This window comes from Anopheles merus, unplaced genomic scaffold, assembly GCF_017562075.2.
Source record: "Anopheles merus strain MAF unplaced genomic scaffold, AmerM5.1 LNR4000135, whole genome shotgun sequence".
NCBI classification, from domain to species: domain Eukaryota; kingdom Metazoa; phylum Arthropoda; class Insecta; order Diptera; family Culicidae; genus Anopheles; species Anopheles merus.
Window position 1 is genome coordinate 36727 of NW_024427715.1, and position 17094 is coordinate 53820.

Here is a 17094-nt window from a genome sequence, read left to right on the forward strand (position 1 = left end):
AAATTTAAATATGTATCCGCTGTTTGATTTCCGATCAACTCTGCATTCCGCCCAATCTGCATCTGCGTAGCCAAAAAGTCCAGAATCTGTATTGCAATCGGAAAGACGAAACTTTAGATCTGTTTGAATTTCTATGTTTATATTTATTTGAATTAAATTTTATTATGGCATGAATTATGGGATTATGATAACGGGATTAGAAACAGACAACACTTGAAGGCTACAATATAACCAGGGAAATAGATGAGGATGAGATGAACCATGTAATGAATTAGAGCATGTACAAATGAACTCAAACGGACAAGTGAATACACATTAGCAAAGTGAAAGTTCAACCGCTTACACGTTATTTTCTAATTCCCAAAATATCACAAGTTTTCCTCTAATTTCACACCCGGTGTAATTTTCTACATTTGGTCCTTCGAACCGGATCGTGAAAGGAAGCACTACGTGCAGTGAAAATTTGTGTACGGGCACTACGTGGCCTTAATTTTTGGAAAAACGGCACTCCGTGACCGTTGGTGTGAACCAAAGCGTGGACTAATTCGTTTGCTATCCGTTGTGTTGCGCAAACCACAACGTGGGTTGCCCCGCTATCACGGGAAAATCTGACTTTAGTGTGCTGTGATTCTTGTTTCGTTTTTTCCGTGTGGATGAAACATTTCGTGCGTGCGTATTCTAGTTCGTGAGAAAAGTGACGCCGACCGTTGGAACCATTGCGAAAACCGCCATCCTTGTAAGCAACCATCAGCGCATCAAGCTCGCGCCAATCGTGATCGTCGTTGCGTACAACTTTCGTGCAAGCTGTGCGAAGTCAGTGAACTTTCGCGCCAATTTTTAAAATAAAAATGGAGAAGAAGTTGAAATCGGTGCAACTGAAAAGGCATCAAGCGGTCGAATTGGTGAAAAGTATCGAACAGTCTACGATCGGCTACATCGAGGAAAATGCCAGTGAAATACCAGTGTGTGAAATACCAGGCAAATGCAAAAGTGATGGAACTCGATGAGGAGGCCACAGATGCGAGTGTAAGTGAGCGGTGTGATATGGATACACGGTATCGTCGCGTTAAGGGCTTTCTTCTACGAAAGCAACCACCTCCTACGGCCGCGCAAAATATGTCGAATGAGTCGATGCTATTAGCGAGCTCGACACTCAATAGTTCAGTGCTCAATAGTTCAATAGGTGCAGTGAATTTGCGGCTTCCAAAAATCGAATTGCCTACGTTCGATGGCGATTCCACCAAGTGGTTAACGTTCCGTGACCGATTTGTGGCGATGATCGACAGTGCCAGTGAGATACCGAACATAATGAAGCTGCAATATCTGCTGTCCTCGTTGAAGGGCGAGGTTGGTTTGCTTTTTTGAGCACACCACGTTGACAGCAGACAATTACGAGGTGACGTGGGCTGCCTTGCTGAAGCGGTACGACAATCCGCGTACGCTGATCCGGGAGTACTATCGGAAGATTCATCACCTGCCAGCAGTGAGCTGTGACAACGTGGACGATTTGGCGCTGCTCGTCGATGAATTCACGCGGCATGTGAACGGTCTGAAGAAGCTCGACGAACCGGTGGACACCTGGGACATGCCACTCGCCAACCTGCTTCTGATGAAGCTGGATTCGTCGACCATTCTGGCATGGGAGAACCACTCAGCGCAACATAAAAAAGATAAGTACAAGGAATTAGTACACTTTTTGCAAGATCGTGTACGAATATTAAAATCATCGCGCGAGTTTTCCAATAACAGTGACGGCAGTTTGAGAATGGTGGCCGGCAACAGAAGGGTATCCGACCATAGGCCGAGAATTGTGGGCAATGCTGCAACTGCAAGGAGAGCTTCGCCGAATGTTTCAGCTCAACAGTGTGTTTTGGGTTGTGCAGAGCTTCACAATCTGCGCAATTGTCCTGCATTCTTGCGAAAGGACGTACAGCAACGCCGTGAAGTAGCCACCCGTGAGCGACTATGTTGGAACTGCCTCAATCGCAGTCACCATGTGAGGGATTGTCGTTCCGCGTTTAAATGCACTACGTGCAACGCACGCCATCACTCCTTGCTGCACGTAACGCCAATTGTCACAATGGCTGCGCAGTCGGATGATGAAGTGGTTCTGCTGGAAACAGTCCAACTACAACTGGTCGATGATCACGGCAATAAACATACAGCACGAGCACTATTAGATTCCGGATCAATGTGCAACTTTATCTCCGAATCTATGGCCCATCGACTGTTGACACCGCTTCCCAAAGTAAGCATTGCTGTATCGGGTATAGGGCAAATCAAACAGCACGTGAAGGGTTCCATCACAGCGACCGTTCGATCGCTAGGAGAAGACTTTCATTCGTCAATGGAATTTCTAGTGCTCAAGACTCCGTCGGCTGAAATTCCAACAATTCCCTTAAATATTGCGAAATGGAACATCCCGAACGTACAGTTGGCAGACTCGTCTTTCCACGTTCCGGGAAAGGTCGATGTTGTAATCGGTGGAAACACGTTCTGGAAGATACACACAGGAAGGAAACAGTCACTGGGTAACGGAAGGCCATGGCTGATAGAAACTGCGTTTGGATGGGCGGTCTCGGGGAATACTTCCCAACTTGCTGGCTCCAATCTACGATTGTGTCACACGGCCGCCAACGAAGGTGCCATCGAAAGCTTGCTCCAGCGGTTTTGGGAGGCTGAGAGTATCATGGAGAATCCTGCCTTGTCAATTGAGGAGGACATGTGCGAAAAACATTACGTAGCTACCACGAGCCGTAATGCACAAGGTCGCTACATTGTGTCCTTGCCGCGAAGCCCCAAACCAGAAAGAACGCTGGGTTTGTCAAGAGAGATAGCAGATCGTCGTTTACTGGGTGTAGAACGTCGACTGAAGGCCAATCCTGAAATGGAAAGGGAATATATTAAATTTATGAGAGAGTATGAGTCGTTGGGACACATGGTCAAACTCACGGAACCCGTTGATGACAACAAACCACATTGCTACATTCCACATCACGCGGTAGTCAAAGAGACCAGTACAACAACCAAGGTGCGTGTTGTTTTTGATGCATCCTGCAAAACAACATCTGGCTACTCGCTAAACGATACTCTGCTGATTGGTCCAACAGTGCAGGATGATCTGCTTACAATCATCCTACGCTTTCGAAAACACGCTGTCGCAATAGTGGCAGACGTAGAGAAAATGTACCGGCAGATTCGTCATTGTGAAAACGATCTAAATCTATTGCGCATACGCTTCTGTGAATGTCCCTCCGATCCCATTTCCACGTATGAGTTGCAAACGGTGACCTACGGTACCGCAACAGCACCATTTCTAGCCACTCGAACGCTACAACAAATTGCGCACGACCACAAACAACAATACCCTTTGGCAGTCGACCCAGTGCTACATGATTTTTATGTGGATGATTTGTTGACAGGAGCAGATGATGTAGTAGAGGCCGTTGGAATGCGAACGCAAATTTCGCAAATGCTTGAATCGGCAGGTTTCCTCTTGAAGAAGTGGGCATCGAATGTCTCCGAAGCGCTTGAAGGAGTTCCGAGCGACGATCTAGCGATCAAACCACTTCTACACTGGCAAGAAGATCAAGCGATTTCAACATTGGGCTGGGTTTGGGAACCGTCTAACGACATGCTACGATTCAGAGTCGACCTTCCACCACCAGCTCGAGAGCTTACGCGAAGTTTGGTCTTGTCTTACACGGCCAGAATCTTCGATCCCCTAGGCCTACTAGGGCCAACGGTAATACTTGCCAAAATGTTTCTGCAGCGATTATGGGGGTTGAAGCAAGACGGTAAAACGCTAGATTGGGATCGATCACTACCAATTGACCTTCAAGAGGAATGGAGAAAGCTGCACAATACATTGTACTCGCTACGCGAATTATGAGTGCCTCGGTTTGTTTCACAATCCGGCACAGAAGACCTGCAGCTACATGCATTCGCTGATGCTTCACAAGGAGCATATGGAGCATGCTGTTATGTACGAGCAGTATCCGCAAGAGGCATCCAGGTCAGATTACTAGCTGCCAAGTCCAAGGTGGTAGCGTTAGCAAATACGAACTCAATCGCCCGGTTGGAGTTGTGTGCAGCACGGCTAGCAGTACACCTTTTTCAGAAGGTGGTTTCTGCACTCAAGGTGTCAGCTACGGCTATCTGTTGGACAGATTCGATGACAGTAATGCACTGGCTGAACTCATCACCGCGTCGCTGGAAACCATTTGTGGCCAACAGGGTGGCACAAATAAAGGAAGAAACGCGTATCTCCAGCTGGCGTCATGTTCCTGGAGTTGATAACCCAGCGGATGACATCTCGCGCGGGCTGAATCCGGAAGAATTGGTGCAGTGTTCACGTTGGTGGCATGGGCCGAGTTGGTTGTCCTACGGACAAGAGAAGTGGCCCCATGATCAACCGGCGATGAAGGAAGGCGAGGTTGACATCGAAGAGCGACTGGCAGTCTCGCACATTGTCACTACATCTACGATGTGTGATTTTAGCACTGTGATACTGTTCGCCAAATACTCAAGGTATGGCAAGTTACGGAGAGTCGTGGGTTTCTGCTTGCGGTTCATCACAACGCTTAGGGCAACCAAGGCATCATCGTGCAAGCGCGTTAAGACAAAGGCGGACATCAAGACGTTGCTGCACTCCGTTCCACCGCTTACAGCAGTGGAGCTACAGCAAGCCGAGCTGCGTTTGTGGCAGGTAGCACAACAGGAGTCGTTCGCGGAAGAGCTGGTCGACCTACAACGAGGGAAGCAGGTTAGTGCGAGATCGAAGCTGAAGTGGTTGTCCCGATACATCGACGCACAGGGTGTGTTACGTGTCGGTGGCCGGCTAGGTAATGCCAACATCCCGGAGGCAACGAAGCATCCGACAGTCCTTGCAGCATCACATCGTCTGTCAGTGCTATTGGCAGAAAGGGTCCATCAGCAGGAGATGCACGCCGGACCACAAGCAATGTTAACCATACTGCGGCAGAAGTTTTGGTTGATTGGAGGCCGAAATATGGTAAAGCGTGTGTATCACCAGTGCCACACTTGCTTTAGAAACAAGCCGACGTTGGTGAAACAGGCGGTAGCGGATTTGCCTGAGTCGCGGGTAACACTAACGAGACCGTTTGCGGTGAGTGGGGTGGATTATTGCGGTCCGTTCTTGTTGAAGTCTACCATCCGCAATCGCAGTCCCACCAAGGCGTATATCGCAATATTCGTCTGCTTTGCGACCAGGGCAGTTCATATCGAACTGGTGAGTGATCTCACATCGACTGCATTTTTGGCTGCATTACGTCGTTTTGTCGCGCGAAGAGGGAAGGTTGCTGAACTGCATTCAGATAATGCAACAACATTCAAGGGGGCAGCGCATGAACTGCATCGTATATATAAGATGCTGAAAATCGATGAGGCTGATAGGAGAGGGATTTTGGGAAGCGGCGGTAAAATCGGCCAAAAAGCACCTTCAAAAAACAATAGGAGTTAGTAGCATTACACAGGAGCATATGCTTACCATTTTAGCTCAAGTCAAGCAATGTCTTAATTCTCGCCCGTTGGTACCGTTATGCGACGAAACAACTGATTTGGAAGCATTAACCCCGGCTCATTTTCTGATAGGTTGTAGTATGCAGGCAGTACCGGAGGTTGATTTAAGTAAGCTTTCTTCCAAACGGTTAAAAGAGTACCAATTAGTGCAAAAGCATTTACAAGGAATTTGGTCCCGGTGGTACCCGGAATATTTGCAGCAGCTGCAAGCCAGAGCAAGGCACGCAAACAATGCGCCGGTCAAGCTAGAAATAAATCAGCTAGTTATAGTAAAGGAAGATAACGTTCCACCTACCGTTTGGCCGAAGGGGCGTATAACTGCTTTACATCCGGGTAAAGACGGTGTAGTTAGAGTAGTTACACTACGAACAGGCACGGGAAAGGAAATAGTCAGAGCAGTAAATAGGATCGCATTGCTACCTAATCCCATTGAGCAGTTCTCAAAGTGTTCGTGTTCTTTCCAATCATGCTACCAACACATCCAAAGATATTTGTTTCTTTCGTTTCTCGTTTTCTTTCATGCATAGACACGATCGCAAATACGCACTTATTCAAACAACAAACACAAACACGGTCATTTTTTATTTCATTAAACACTTTATTGAAACATAAAGTACACTTTCACAACACATTTAGAATCCTTCATACTCACGAATGGCGTCATACTGTAAAGTACCGGGTCGAGCCAGGCTGCGGGAAACTTGTCGACAATCTGCGTTGCCTCTGTTCAGCAAATTCTTGCCTGTTGATGCACGCACTGCATGTGCGTCTGTGAACATTGTTTATTCACTTCACACTTTACCAAAACACACCGGCGCACGAGACTTTGAACGAAATGCGCACAAGCACACAAACACTGCGCGCGGGACTTAGAACAAAACGCGCACAACCATCTCCGGCAAAGCGTCGCGCTGTACTGGTGGTTTTGTACGTGTAAGAGGGGTGATATACGGAGCGATGGTTCGATGCTGTAGTGTAAGCGAGACAACACGATGTGACGAGCAGCTCCAAGTTGTTGAGCTCGCTGGAAGAAAACACACACATTCACAGACGGCTCGTCAAAGCACGGTATTTGTATTGGTGTTAGTGAAGCGCGCGTGTAAAACAGAATGCGAGCTCTCATCGCAGCGCGTTTCTCCTAGCTTCCTCAAGCTTCGTCATACCCCTTGGCCTGAATCACTCAGAATTTGGGGTCTCATTTTTTGCGTGGTGGTATATTCGAGCGCTTGCGCATGAGTGCAAGCAAGCGCGGTATAAAGGATAGAGGGAGAAAAACGATTATTTTGCTCCAAGCTTTCCACTTTTGTTCCGCTGGGTATTTACGCTATAAACCCCTTCTTAGCATTTCGCATTGTACATTATACGGTCAGATTGATCCATTTTTAGGAGCACTGTCATCGATTTACCTAACCTTACCAATTATTCGACATCAATCTCTCATTCTTCCAAATTTTTTCCCGTCTACACAATTCCTCATTCTATTATTTGTTTTAATTGTAAGAACAACATGCCCGTCATGAGTTCAAGCCCCGAATAGACCGTACCCCCATACGTAGGACTGACTATTCTGCTATGGTAACAAAAAGTCACTGAAAGCCAAGCCCACTTCACTTGTGGGCACAGGCAGGCCTTGACCGGCAACAATTATAGTGCCGAAGAAGAAGAGAAGAACAACAATTATAAACTTCTAACGATAAACTAATGATACTAATAAAATTAATGACGCTTTCTCAATCGTTGTAAATAAGGTTGTTATCTCGCCGAGGTTTGAAGTGCTATTGTTTATTCCCTTTCAAATTCACTGCTCTTCTAATTCTTCTTATTTATAATTACGATCTAATCCTTTCTGTACTAATTATCCTAGTTGTCCTAATTCTAATTGTGCCATGCACATTGCCTACCGTAAGGCGTCAACAAAAATAAAATAATAATAACAAACTACTTTTGTTTTTTTAGAATACCATTGTACATAGGGGTTTTGATAACTGTATTAGATACACTTTCCTTCTTGTTTTTGGATAAGTACAAACTGAGACGTCTGGAACTATTTTTGGATTTTTGATCACTACAATGGCCGTATCGTTTGGTTATCAGGTAATCATTTTTCAATACGTATAAAAGAAAATGAAACAGGCGTAAAACGTAAATCACATTATTTTTTTTGTGCCATAGTACATCGTTACTGATATACCGCAAATCAGTGTAATTGAAGGAATGTTCCTACCTTGGTCTTCTGATTACCGTCCCGGTACACTGCTGCAGGCTGTGGGTATAATCGGTGCCGTTATCATGCCGCACAACTTATATTTACATTCAGCGCTTGTAAAGGTAAAAAATATACATTCAATGCAGCCCGACCAAAGATTTGAAATAATTGTAGAGTTTTTTTTTCTTTTAAGTCTCGTGCGATCAATCGAAACGATGTTAAGGAAGTGAAAAAAGCAAATCGTTATTACTTTATAGAAGCATCGATTGCCCTTGCGGTATCCTTTGTCATTAACGTGTTTGTAGTGTCCGTTTTCGCTCATGATGTGTATGGAAAGACTAATCAAGACGTGGTAAGTAGACTGCAACTAAACTTCCGTAAAGCGAGTGCTTTAAAACTTCGTAAAAAATAAAAGCAGTAGCTGATAATTTAGTACACACCACATGATGCAGTTCCAAAATGTTTTCAAATAACTTTTATAGATTGACGCTTGCAGTAATTCATCATTTGGGGATGACATTATATCTGCATTTATAGCAAATAATTATACAGCCGATATCAACATTTATAAAGGCGGATTAGTACTTGGATGTTTTTATGGTGGACTATCGATGTACGTGTGGGCTATTGGTATACTAGCAGCCGGACAAAGTTCTACCATGACTGGCACATACGCAGGACAATTTGCTATGGAGGTAAACTTGGTGATCGTTCAAAGAATTTATTAATCTAACACAACATTATCTTACAGGGTTTTCTTAACCTGCAATGGGCACGTTGGAAACGTGTATTGTTCACCAGAACAGTGGCAATTATGCCTGCGTTTTATGTTGCTTTCTTCAGTAGATTGGAAGATTTAACTAAAATGAACGATATATTGAATGCCGTGATGGCTTTACAGCTTCCATTCGCTGCGATACCTACAGTCGCCTTTTCTTCAAGTGTAGGTATGTTGTTTTATGAATAATATTTCCAAATATGTAATAATTATGGGTCAGTTTTTTTAAGAGTCGGATTGATCCGATTCCGAGCTTAGTCGGATTGATCCAATTCGAAGTGACTCTAACAATTAAGTGGGGAGAGGGTTGGGCATGCATCACAGAAGGATTTGATTCCGGAATGGGATGTACTCGTCTGGAATCGGTCGGAATTGGCCGGAATCGTTCGGACTCATCGAGTCCACGATAAAACGTCGATTGAGCACGTACGAGAATTTTTTTATGACATAAATATTGGGGGAGGGAGAGACTGGTCACGGAAGAGTCTAGATCGGACCCAATCGGACACAATCGTACTCTGTATCTTCGTTGCAGAATCAAATTCGATTTTAATACGGAGTCGTACTTTGTTTTTTTCCGCTATTTCACTACGGATTATCCGTCACGACCATGTAATATATCTGTACTTCATGATTGCTATCTCTTTTCTATATATTAAATAGCATTGATGAAAGAAGACTTTGTGAATGGCAGGTAAGCTTATATATTACACCTTATGTTGTTAATTATGATTTAAAATATTGTTATACCTTTCCGTTTTGCAGACTTGAAAAAAATATTTCTATCACACTCAGTTTTACTGTTATTGGTATAAACCTTTATTTTATTGTGGCCAATTTAGAGCAAGTAAATTTAACGCCTTTGATGATCTTTAGCGTTGGTAAGTTAATCAATGCTTTACTGATTTAACTTTAACACAGACATATTGACACAGATAAATTTCTTGCGTTTTTTCCAGTTTTTTTCGGTATGTTTTACATAGCTTTTAATTTGTATCTTCTATTGCATATGATGGTAAATTTAGGAAATAAAGCAGTAGCTTCAAATTGGGTAAGTTTCATTATTTCGTGATATATTATATAAGATATACTTCCTCCTGAACAAAAAAAGAAAAACATTTTTTTCTCTTTTAGGTTATAAAGCGGTTTGTTTTGGATAATAGCCATTTGTTTTCAAATCTGAATGGCAATGGAATGTAAAGCGTAATAATAAAGGAATGTTTTTTTGCAATACAGAGAATGTACTAGATGTGACTAGAAATCGTACTGATATGAGATGTTGCGACTAAGTAGTTACAATTATGATAATGTTTCTTCTTTTTTCGTGGATTCATAACGGATGTACAGCAACTGAAAGTAAAACGTATTGGGCTATTCATTGAAATAAATTAATTTTGAATTATAAACTGTTAATAAAATAAAACATACTTTTACGTTACCATCATTCATCCAGTGTAGTTTTTCTTTACCCAATCAACAAAAAGGAAGTTATTGGAAAACTTTCGTGTGTGCCAAAACGAGAGAGCATGTTTTTTTTTCAACTACATTTTCGACGATGGCAAAACGCTACTTGTGTAGCCTGACAAAAAATGAATGCATAACGAAATACAGGTGAAGAGGAAACCTGTATCTTTCAACACGCTCACATGCATCTTCATGTGGATTCCGCTGGTCCAACTACCCATCGATCTCGATCTACCCTATTTTTTCTGTTATCCTGCTCATCCAGGGTGTTAGGCATCGTCAGTTAGTCCAGAACTTTCTCTACTAAAAGTTTATTGTTTATTGTTTATTGTTTATTGTTTATTGTTTATTGTTTATTGTTTATTGTTTATTGTTTATTGTTTATTGTTTATTGTTTATTGTTTATTGTTTATTGTTATTGTTTATTGTTTATTGTTTATTGTTTATTGTTTATTGTTTATTGTTTATTGTTTATTGTTTATTGTTTATTGTTTATTGTTTATTGTTTATTGTTTATTGTTTATTGTTTATTGTTTATTGTTTATTGTTTATTGTTTATGTTTATTGTTTATTGTTTATTGTTTATTGTTTATTGTTTATTGTTTATTGTTTATTGTTTATTGTTTATTGTTTATTGTTTATTGTTTATTGTTTATTGTTTATTGTTTATTGTTTATTGTTTATTGTTTATTGTTTATTGTTTATTGTTTATTGTTTATTGTTTATTGTTTATTGTTTATTGTTTATTGTTTATTGTTTATTGTTTATTGTTTATTGTTTATTGTTTATTGTTTATTGTTTATTGTTTATTGTTTATTGTTTATTGTTTATTGTTTATTGTTTATTGTTTATTGTTTATTGTTTATTGTTTATTGTTTATTGTTTATTGTTTATTGTTTATTGTTTATTGTTTATTGTTTATTGTTTATTGTTTATTGTTTATGTTAAAATAGGGTTGTTAAAATTGTTCTTATCTATCCTAACTTGATGCAAATATCACTCATTAATACGGTTACGGAAAATTACGGAACAATTTATTTTGTACAATTTATTAATATACTAAACCACACAATCCTCACAGAGTCTGGATGCGGATTCTCGATATTGGTTTCGTTAACATGTCAGCAAGCATTTCTTCAGTCGGACAATACACAAATTTCACTATCCCGAGTTTCTTCAAATGTTTCGCAAAGTGGTACCTAGTATCAATGTGTTTCGTCCGATTGCTATATTTCTCTGATTCTAACATCTGCTAACAGCTTTGATTATCTTCATACATGATAATTTTTAAATGTTCTTCTCCAAGATTTTTCAACAAATTTTGTAGCCAAATTTCATTTTGTGACGCTTCAGATAACGAAATAAATTCTGCTTCTTATCAACCGCAACACAGGTCTGTTTTCTACAACTCCAAGATATTGTTCCACCACAAAATTTAAATATGTATCCGCTGTTTGATTTCCGATCAACTCTGCATTCCGCCCAATCTGCATCTGCGTAGCCAAAAAGTCCAGAATCTGTATTGCAATCGGAAAGACGAAACTTTAGATCTGTTTGAATTTCTATGTTTATATTTATTTGAATTAAATTTTATTATGGCATGAATTATGGGATTATGATAACGGGATTAGAAACAGACAACACTTGAAGGCTACAATATAACCAGGGAAATAGATGAGGATGAGATGAACCATGTAATGAATTAGAGCATGTACAAATGAACTCAAACGGACAAGTGAATACACATTAGCAAAGTGAAAGTTCAACCGCTTACACGTTATTTTCTAATTCCCAAAATATCACAAGTTTTCCTCTAATTTCACACCCGGTGTAATTTTCTACATTTGGTCCTTCGAACCGGATCGTGAAAGGAAGCACTACGTGCAGTGAAAATTTGTGTACGGGCACTACGTGGCCTTAATTTTTGGAAAAACGGCACTCCGTGACCGTTGGTGTGAACCAAAGCGTGGACTAATTCGTTTGCTATCCGTTGTGTTGCGCAAACCACAACGTGGGTTGCCCCGCTATCACGGGAAAATCTGACTTTAGTGTGCTGTGATTCTTGTTTCGTTTTTTCCGTGTGGATAAAACATTTCGTGCGTGCGTATTCTAGTTCGTGAGAAAAGTGACGCCGACCGTTGGAACCATTGCGAAAACCGCCATCCTTGTAAGCAACCATCAGCGCATCAAGCTCGCGCCAATCGTGATCGTCGTTGCGTACAACTTTCGTGCAAGCTGTGCGAAGTCAGTGAACTTTCGCGCCAATTTTTAAAATAAAAATGGAGAAGAAGTTGAAATCGGTGCAACTGAAAAGGCATCAAGCGGTCGAATTGGTGAAAAGTATCGAACAGTCTACGATCGGCTACATCGAGGAAAATGCCAGTGAAATACCAGTGTGTGAAATACCAGGCAAATGCAAAAGTGATGGAACTCGATGAGGAGGCCACAGATGCGAGTGTAAGTGAGCGGTGTGATATGGATACACGGTATCGTCGCGTTAAGGGCTTTCTTCTACGAAAGCAACCACCTCCTACGGCCGCGCAAAATATGTCGAATGAGTCGATGCTATTAGCGAGCTCGACACTCAATAGTTCAGTGCTCAATAGTTCAATAGGTGCAGTGAATTTGCGGCTTCCAAAAATCGAATTGCCTACGTTCGATGGCGATTCCACCAAGTGGTTAACGTTCCGTGACCGATTTGTGGCGATGATCGACAGTGCCAGTGAGATACCGAACATAATGAAGCTGCAATATCTGCTGTCCTCGTTGAAGGGCGAGGTTGGTTTGCTTTTTTGAGCACACCACGTTGACAGCAGACAATTACGAGGTGACGTGGGCTGCCTTGCTGAAGCGGTACGACAATCCGCGTACGCTGATCCGGGAGTACTATCGGAAGATTCATCACCTGCCAGCAGTGAGCTGTGACAACGTGGACGATTTGGCGCTGCTCGTCGATGAATTCACGCGGCACGTGAACGGTCTGAAGAAGCTCGACGAACCGGTGGACACCTGGGACATGCCACTCGCCAACCTGCTTCTGATGAAGCTGGATTCGTCGACCATTCTGGCATGGGAGAACCACTCAGCGCAACATAAAAAAGATAAGTACAAGGAATTAGTACACTTTTTGCAAGATCGTGTACGAATATTAAAATCATCGCGCGAGTTTTCCAATAACAGTGACGGCAGTTTGAGAATGGTGGCCGGCAACAGAAGGGTATCCGACCATAGGCCGAGAATTGTGGGCAATGCTGCAACTGCAAGGAGAGCTTCGCCGAATGTTTCAGCTCAACAGTGTGTTTTGGGTTGTGCAGAGCTTCACAATCTGCGCAATTGTCCTGCATTCTTGCGAAAGGACGTACAGCAACGCCGTGAAGTAGCCACCCGTGAGCGACTATGTTGGAACTGCCTCAATCGCAGTCACCATGTGAGGGATTGTCGTTCCGCGTTTAAATGCACTACGTGCAACGCACGCCATCACTCCTTGCTGCACGTAACGCCAATTGTCACAATGGCTGCGCAGTCGGATGATGAAGTGGTTCTGCTGGAAACAGTCCAACTACAACTGGTCGATGATCACGGCAATAAACATACAGCACGAGCACTATTAGATTCCGGATCAATGTGCAACTTTATCTCCGAATCTATGGCCCATCGACTGTTGACACCGCTTCCCAAAGTAAGCATTGCTGTATCGGGTATAGGGCAAATCAAACAGCACGTGAAGGGTTCCATCACAGCGACCGTTCGATCGCTAGGAGAAGACTTTCATTCGTCAATGGAATTTCTAGTGCTCAAGACTCCGTCGGCTGAAATTCCAACAATTCCCTTAAATATTGCGAAATGGAACATCCCGAACGTACAGTTGGCAGACTCGTCTTTCCACGTTCCGGGAAAGGTCGATGTTGTAATCGGTGGAAACACGTTCTGGAAGATACACACAGGAAGGAAACAGTCACTGGGTAACGGAAGGCCATGGCTGATAGAAACTGCGTTTGGATGGGCGGTCTCGGGGAATACTTCCCAACTTGCTGGCTCCAATCTACGATTGTGTCACACGGCCGCCAACGAAGGTGCCATCGAAAGCTTGCTCCAGCGGTTTTGGGAGGCTGAGAGTATCATGGAGAATCCTGCCTTGTCAATTGAGGAGGACATGTGCGAAAAACATTACGTAGCTACCACGAGCCGTAATGCACAAGGTCGCTACATTGTGTCCTTGCCGCGAAGCCCCAAACCAGAAAGAACGCTGGGTTTGTCAAGAGAGATAGCAGATCGTCGTTTACTGGGTGTAGAACGTCGACTGAAGGCCAATCCTGAAATGGAAAGGGAATATATTAAATTTATGAGAGAGTATGAGTCGTTGGGACACATGGTCAAACTCACGGAACCCGTTGATGACAACAAACCACATTGCTACATTCCACATCACGCGGTAGTCAAAGAGACCAGTACAACAACCAAGGTGCGTGTTGTTTTTGATGCATCCTGCAAAACAACATCTGGCTACTCGCTAAACGATACTCTGCTGATTGGTCCAACAGTGCAGGATGATCTGCTTACAATCATCCTACGCTTTCGAAAACACGCTGTCGCAATAGTGGCAGACGTAGAGAAAATGTACCGGCAGATTCGTCATTGTGAAAACGATCTAAATCTATTGCGCATACGCTTCTGTGAATGTCCCTCCGATCCCATTTCCACGTATGAGTTGCAAACGGTGACCTACGGTACCGCAACAGCACCATTTCTAGCCACTCGAACGCTACAACAAATTGCGCACGACCACAAACAACAATACCCTTTGGCAGTCGACTCAGTGCTACATGATTTTTATGTGGATGATTTGTTGACAGGAGCAGATGATGTAGTAGAGGCCGTTGGAATGCGAACGCAAATTTCGCAAATGCTTGAATCGGCAGGTTTCCTCTTGAAGAAGTGGGCATCGAATGTCTCCGAAGCGCTTGAAGGAGTTCCGAGCGACGATCTAGCGATCAAACCACTTCTACACTGGCAAGAAGATCAAGCGATTTCAACATTGGGCTGGGTTTGGGAACCGTCTAACGACATGCTACGATTCAGAGTCGACCTTCCACCACCAGCTCGAGAGCTTACGCGAAGTTTGGTCTTGTCTTACACGGCCAGAATCTTCGTTCCCCTAGGCCTACTAGGGCCAACGGTAATACTTGCCAAAATGTTTCTGCAGCGATTATGGGGGTTGAAGCAAGACGGTAAAACGCTAGATTGGGATCGATCACTACCAATTGACCTTCAAGAGGAATGGAGAAAGCTGCACAATACATTGTACTCGCTACGCGAATTATGAGTGCCTCGGTTTGTTTCACAATCCGGCACAGAAGACCTGCAGCTACATGCATTCGCTGATGCTTCACAAGGAGCATATGGAGCATGCTGTTATGTACGAGCAGTATCCGCAAGAGGCATCCAGGTCAGATTACTAGCTGCCAAGTCCAAGGTGGTAGCGTTAGCAAATACGAACTCAATCGCCCGGTTGGAGTTGTGTGCAGCACGGCTAGCAGTACACCTTTTTCAGAAGGTGGTTTCTGCACTCAAGGTGTCAGCTACGGCTATCTGTTGGACAGATTCGATGACAGTAATGCACTGGCTGAACTCATCACCGCGTCGCTGGAAACCATTTGTGGCCAACAGGGTGGCACAAATAAAGGAAGAAACGCGTATCTCCAGCTGGCGTCATGTTCCTGGAGTTGATAACCCAGCGGATGACATCTCGCGCGGGCTGAATCCGGAAGAATTGGTGCAGTGTTCACGTTGGTGGCATGGGCCGAGTTGGTTGTCCTACGGACAAGAGAAGTGGCCCCATGATCAACCGGCGATGAAGGAAGGCGAGGTTGACATCGAAGAGCGACTGGCAGTCTCCCACATTGTCACTACATCTACGATGTGTGATTTTAGCACTGTGATACTGTTCGCCAAATACTCAAGGTATGGCAAGTTACGGAGAGTCGTGGGTTTCTGCTTGCGGTTCATCACAACGCTTAGGGCAACCAAGGCATCATCGTGCAAGCGCGTTAAGACAAAGGCGGACATCAAGACGTTGCTGCACTCCGTTCCACCGCTTACAGCAGTGGAGCTACAGCAAGCCGAGCTGCGTTTGTGGCAGGTAGCACAACAGGAGTCGTTCGCGGAAGAGCTGGTCGACCTACAACGAGGGAAGCAGGTTAGTGCGAGATCGAAGCTGAAGTGGTTGTCCCGATACATCGACGCACAGGGTGTGTTACGTGTCGGTGGCCGGCTAGGTAATGCCAACATCCCGGAGGCAACGAAGCATCCGACAGTCCTTGCAGCATCACATCGTCTGTCAGTGCTATTGGCAGAAAGGGTCCATCAGCAGGAGATGCACGCCGGACCACAAGCAATGTTAACCATACTGCGGCAGAAGTTTTGGTTGATTGGAGGCCGAAATATGGTAAAGCGTGTGTATCACCAGTGCCACACTTGCTTTAGAAACAAGCCGACGTTGGTGAAACAGGCGGTAGCGGATTTGCCTGAGTCGCGGGTAACACTAACGAGACCGTTTGCGGTGAGTGGGGTGGATTATTGCGGTCCGTTCTTGTTGAAGTCTACCATCCGCAATCGCAGTCCCACCAAGGCGTATATCGCAATATTCGTCTGCTTCGCGACCAGGGCAGTTCATATCGAACTGGTGAGTGATCTCACATCGACTGCATTTTTGGCTGCATTACGTCGTTTTGTCGCGCGAAGAGGGAAGGTTGCTGAACTGCATTCAGATAATGCAACAACATTCAAGGGGGCAGCGCATGAACTGCATCGTATATATAAGATGCTGAAAATCGATGAGGCTGATAGGAGAGGGATTTTGGGAAGCGGCGGTAAAATCGGCCAAAAAGCACCTTCAAAAAACAATAGGAGTTAGTAGCATTACACAGGAGCATATGCTTACCATTTTAGCTCAAGTCAAGCAATGTCTTAATTCTCGCCCGTTGGTACCGTTATGCAACGAAACAACTGATTTGGAAGCATTAACCCCGGCTCATTTTCTGATAGGTTGTAGTATGCAGGCAGTACCGGAGGTTGATTTAAGTAAGCTTTCTTCTAAACGGTTAAA

General features: G+C 43.7%; 5 protein-coding genes across 5 annotated transcripts; all 5 read left to right on the forward strand.

Annotated features, from left to right (window-relative positions):
- The first annotated feature begins 945 nt into the window (after positions 1 to 945).
- LOC121601651 lies at positions 946 to 3892 on the forward strand. Its single transcript, XM_041930468.1, has 2 exons — positions 946 to 1291; positions 1383 to 3892. Exons 1-2 carry the CDS (start codon positions 946 to 948, stop codon positions 3890 to 3892), a joined length of 2856 nt encoding a protein of 951 aa, XP_041786402.1.
- A 291-nt stretch (positions 3893 to 4183) lies between these two features.
- LOC121601652 lies at positions 4184 to 5259 on the forward strand. Its single transcript, XM_041930469.1, has 3 exons — positions 4184 to 4530; positions 4588 to 5128; positions 5233 to 5259. The coding sequence occupies exons 1-3, from the start codon at positions 4184 to 4186 to the stop codon at positions 5257 to 5259; spliced, it is 915 nt and encodes a 304-aa protein (XP_041786403.1).
- A 2325-nt stretch (positions 5260 to 7584) lies between these two features.
- LOC121601643 (protein Malvolio-like) lies at positions 7585 to 9969 on the forward strand. Its single transcript, XM_041930460.1, has 9 exons — positions 7585 to 7635; positions 7714 to 7869; positions 7941 to 8099; positions 8230 to 8442; positions 8499 to 8694; positions 9189 to 9219; positions 9291 to 9406; positions 9485 to 9576; positions 9660 to 9969. Exons 1-9 carry the CDS (start codon positions 7612 to 7614, stop codon positions 9723 to 9725), a joined length of 1053 nt encoding a protein of 350 aa, XP_041786394.1. The 5' UTR covers positions 7585 to 7611; the 3' UTR covers positions 9726 to 9969.
- Positions 9970 to 12365: 2396 nt separating this feature from the next.
- LOC121601653 lies at positions 12366 to 15312 on the forward strand. The gene is made up of 2 exons (XM_041930471.1): positions 12366 to 12711; positions 12803 to 15312. Exons 1-2 carry the CDS (start codon positions 12366 to 12368, stop codon positions 15310 to 15312), a joined length of 2856 nt encoding a protein of 951 aa, XP_041786405.1.
- Positions 15313 to 15603: 291 nt separating this feature from the next.
- LOC121601654 lies at positions 15604 to 16671 on the forward strand (the record flags this gene model as incomplete). The annotated part of the gene is made up of 2 exons (XM_041930472.1): positions 15604 to 15950; positions 16008 to 16671. Coding segments are annotated over exons 1-2 (1011 nt in total), but the record flags the coding sequence as incomplete, so codon positions are not given.
- Positions 16672 to 17094: the final 423 nt, after the last annotated feature.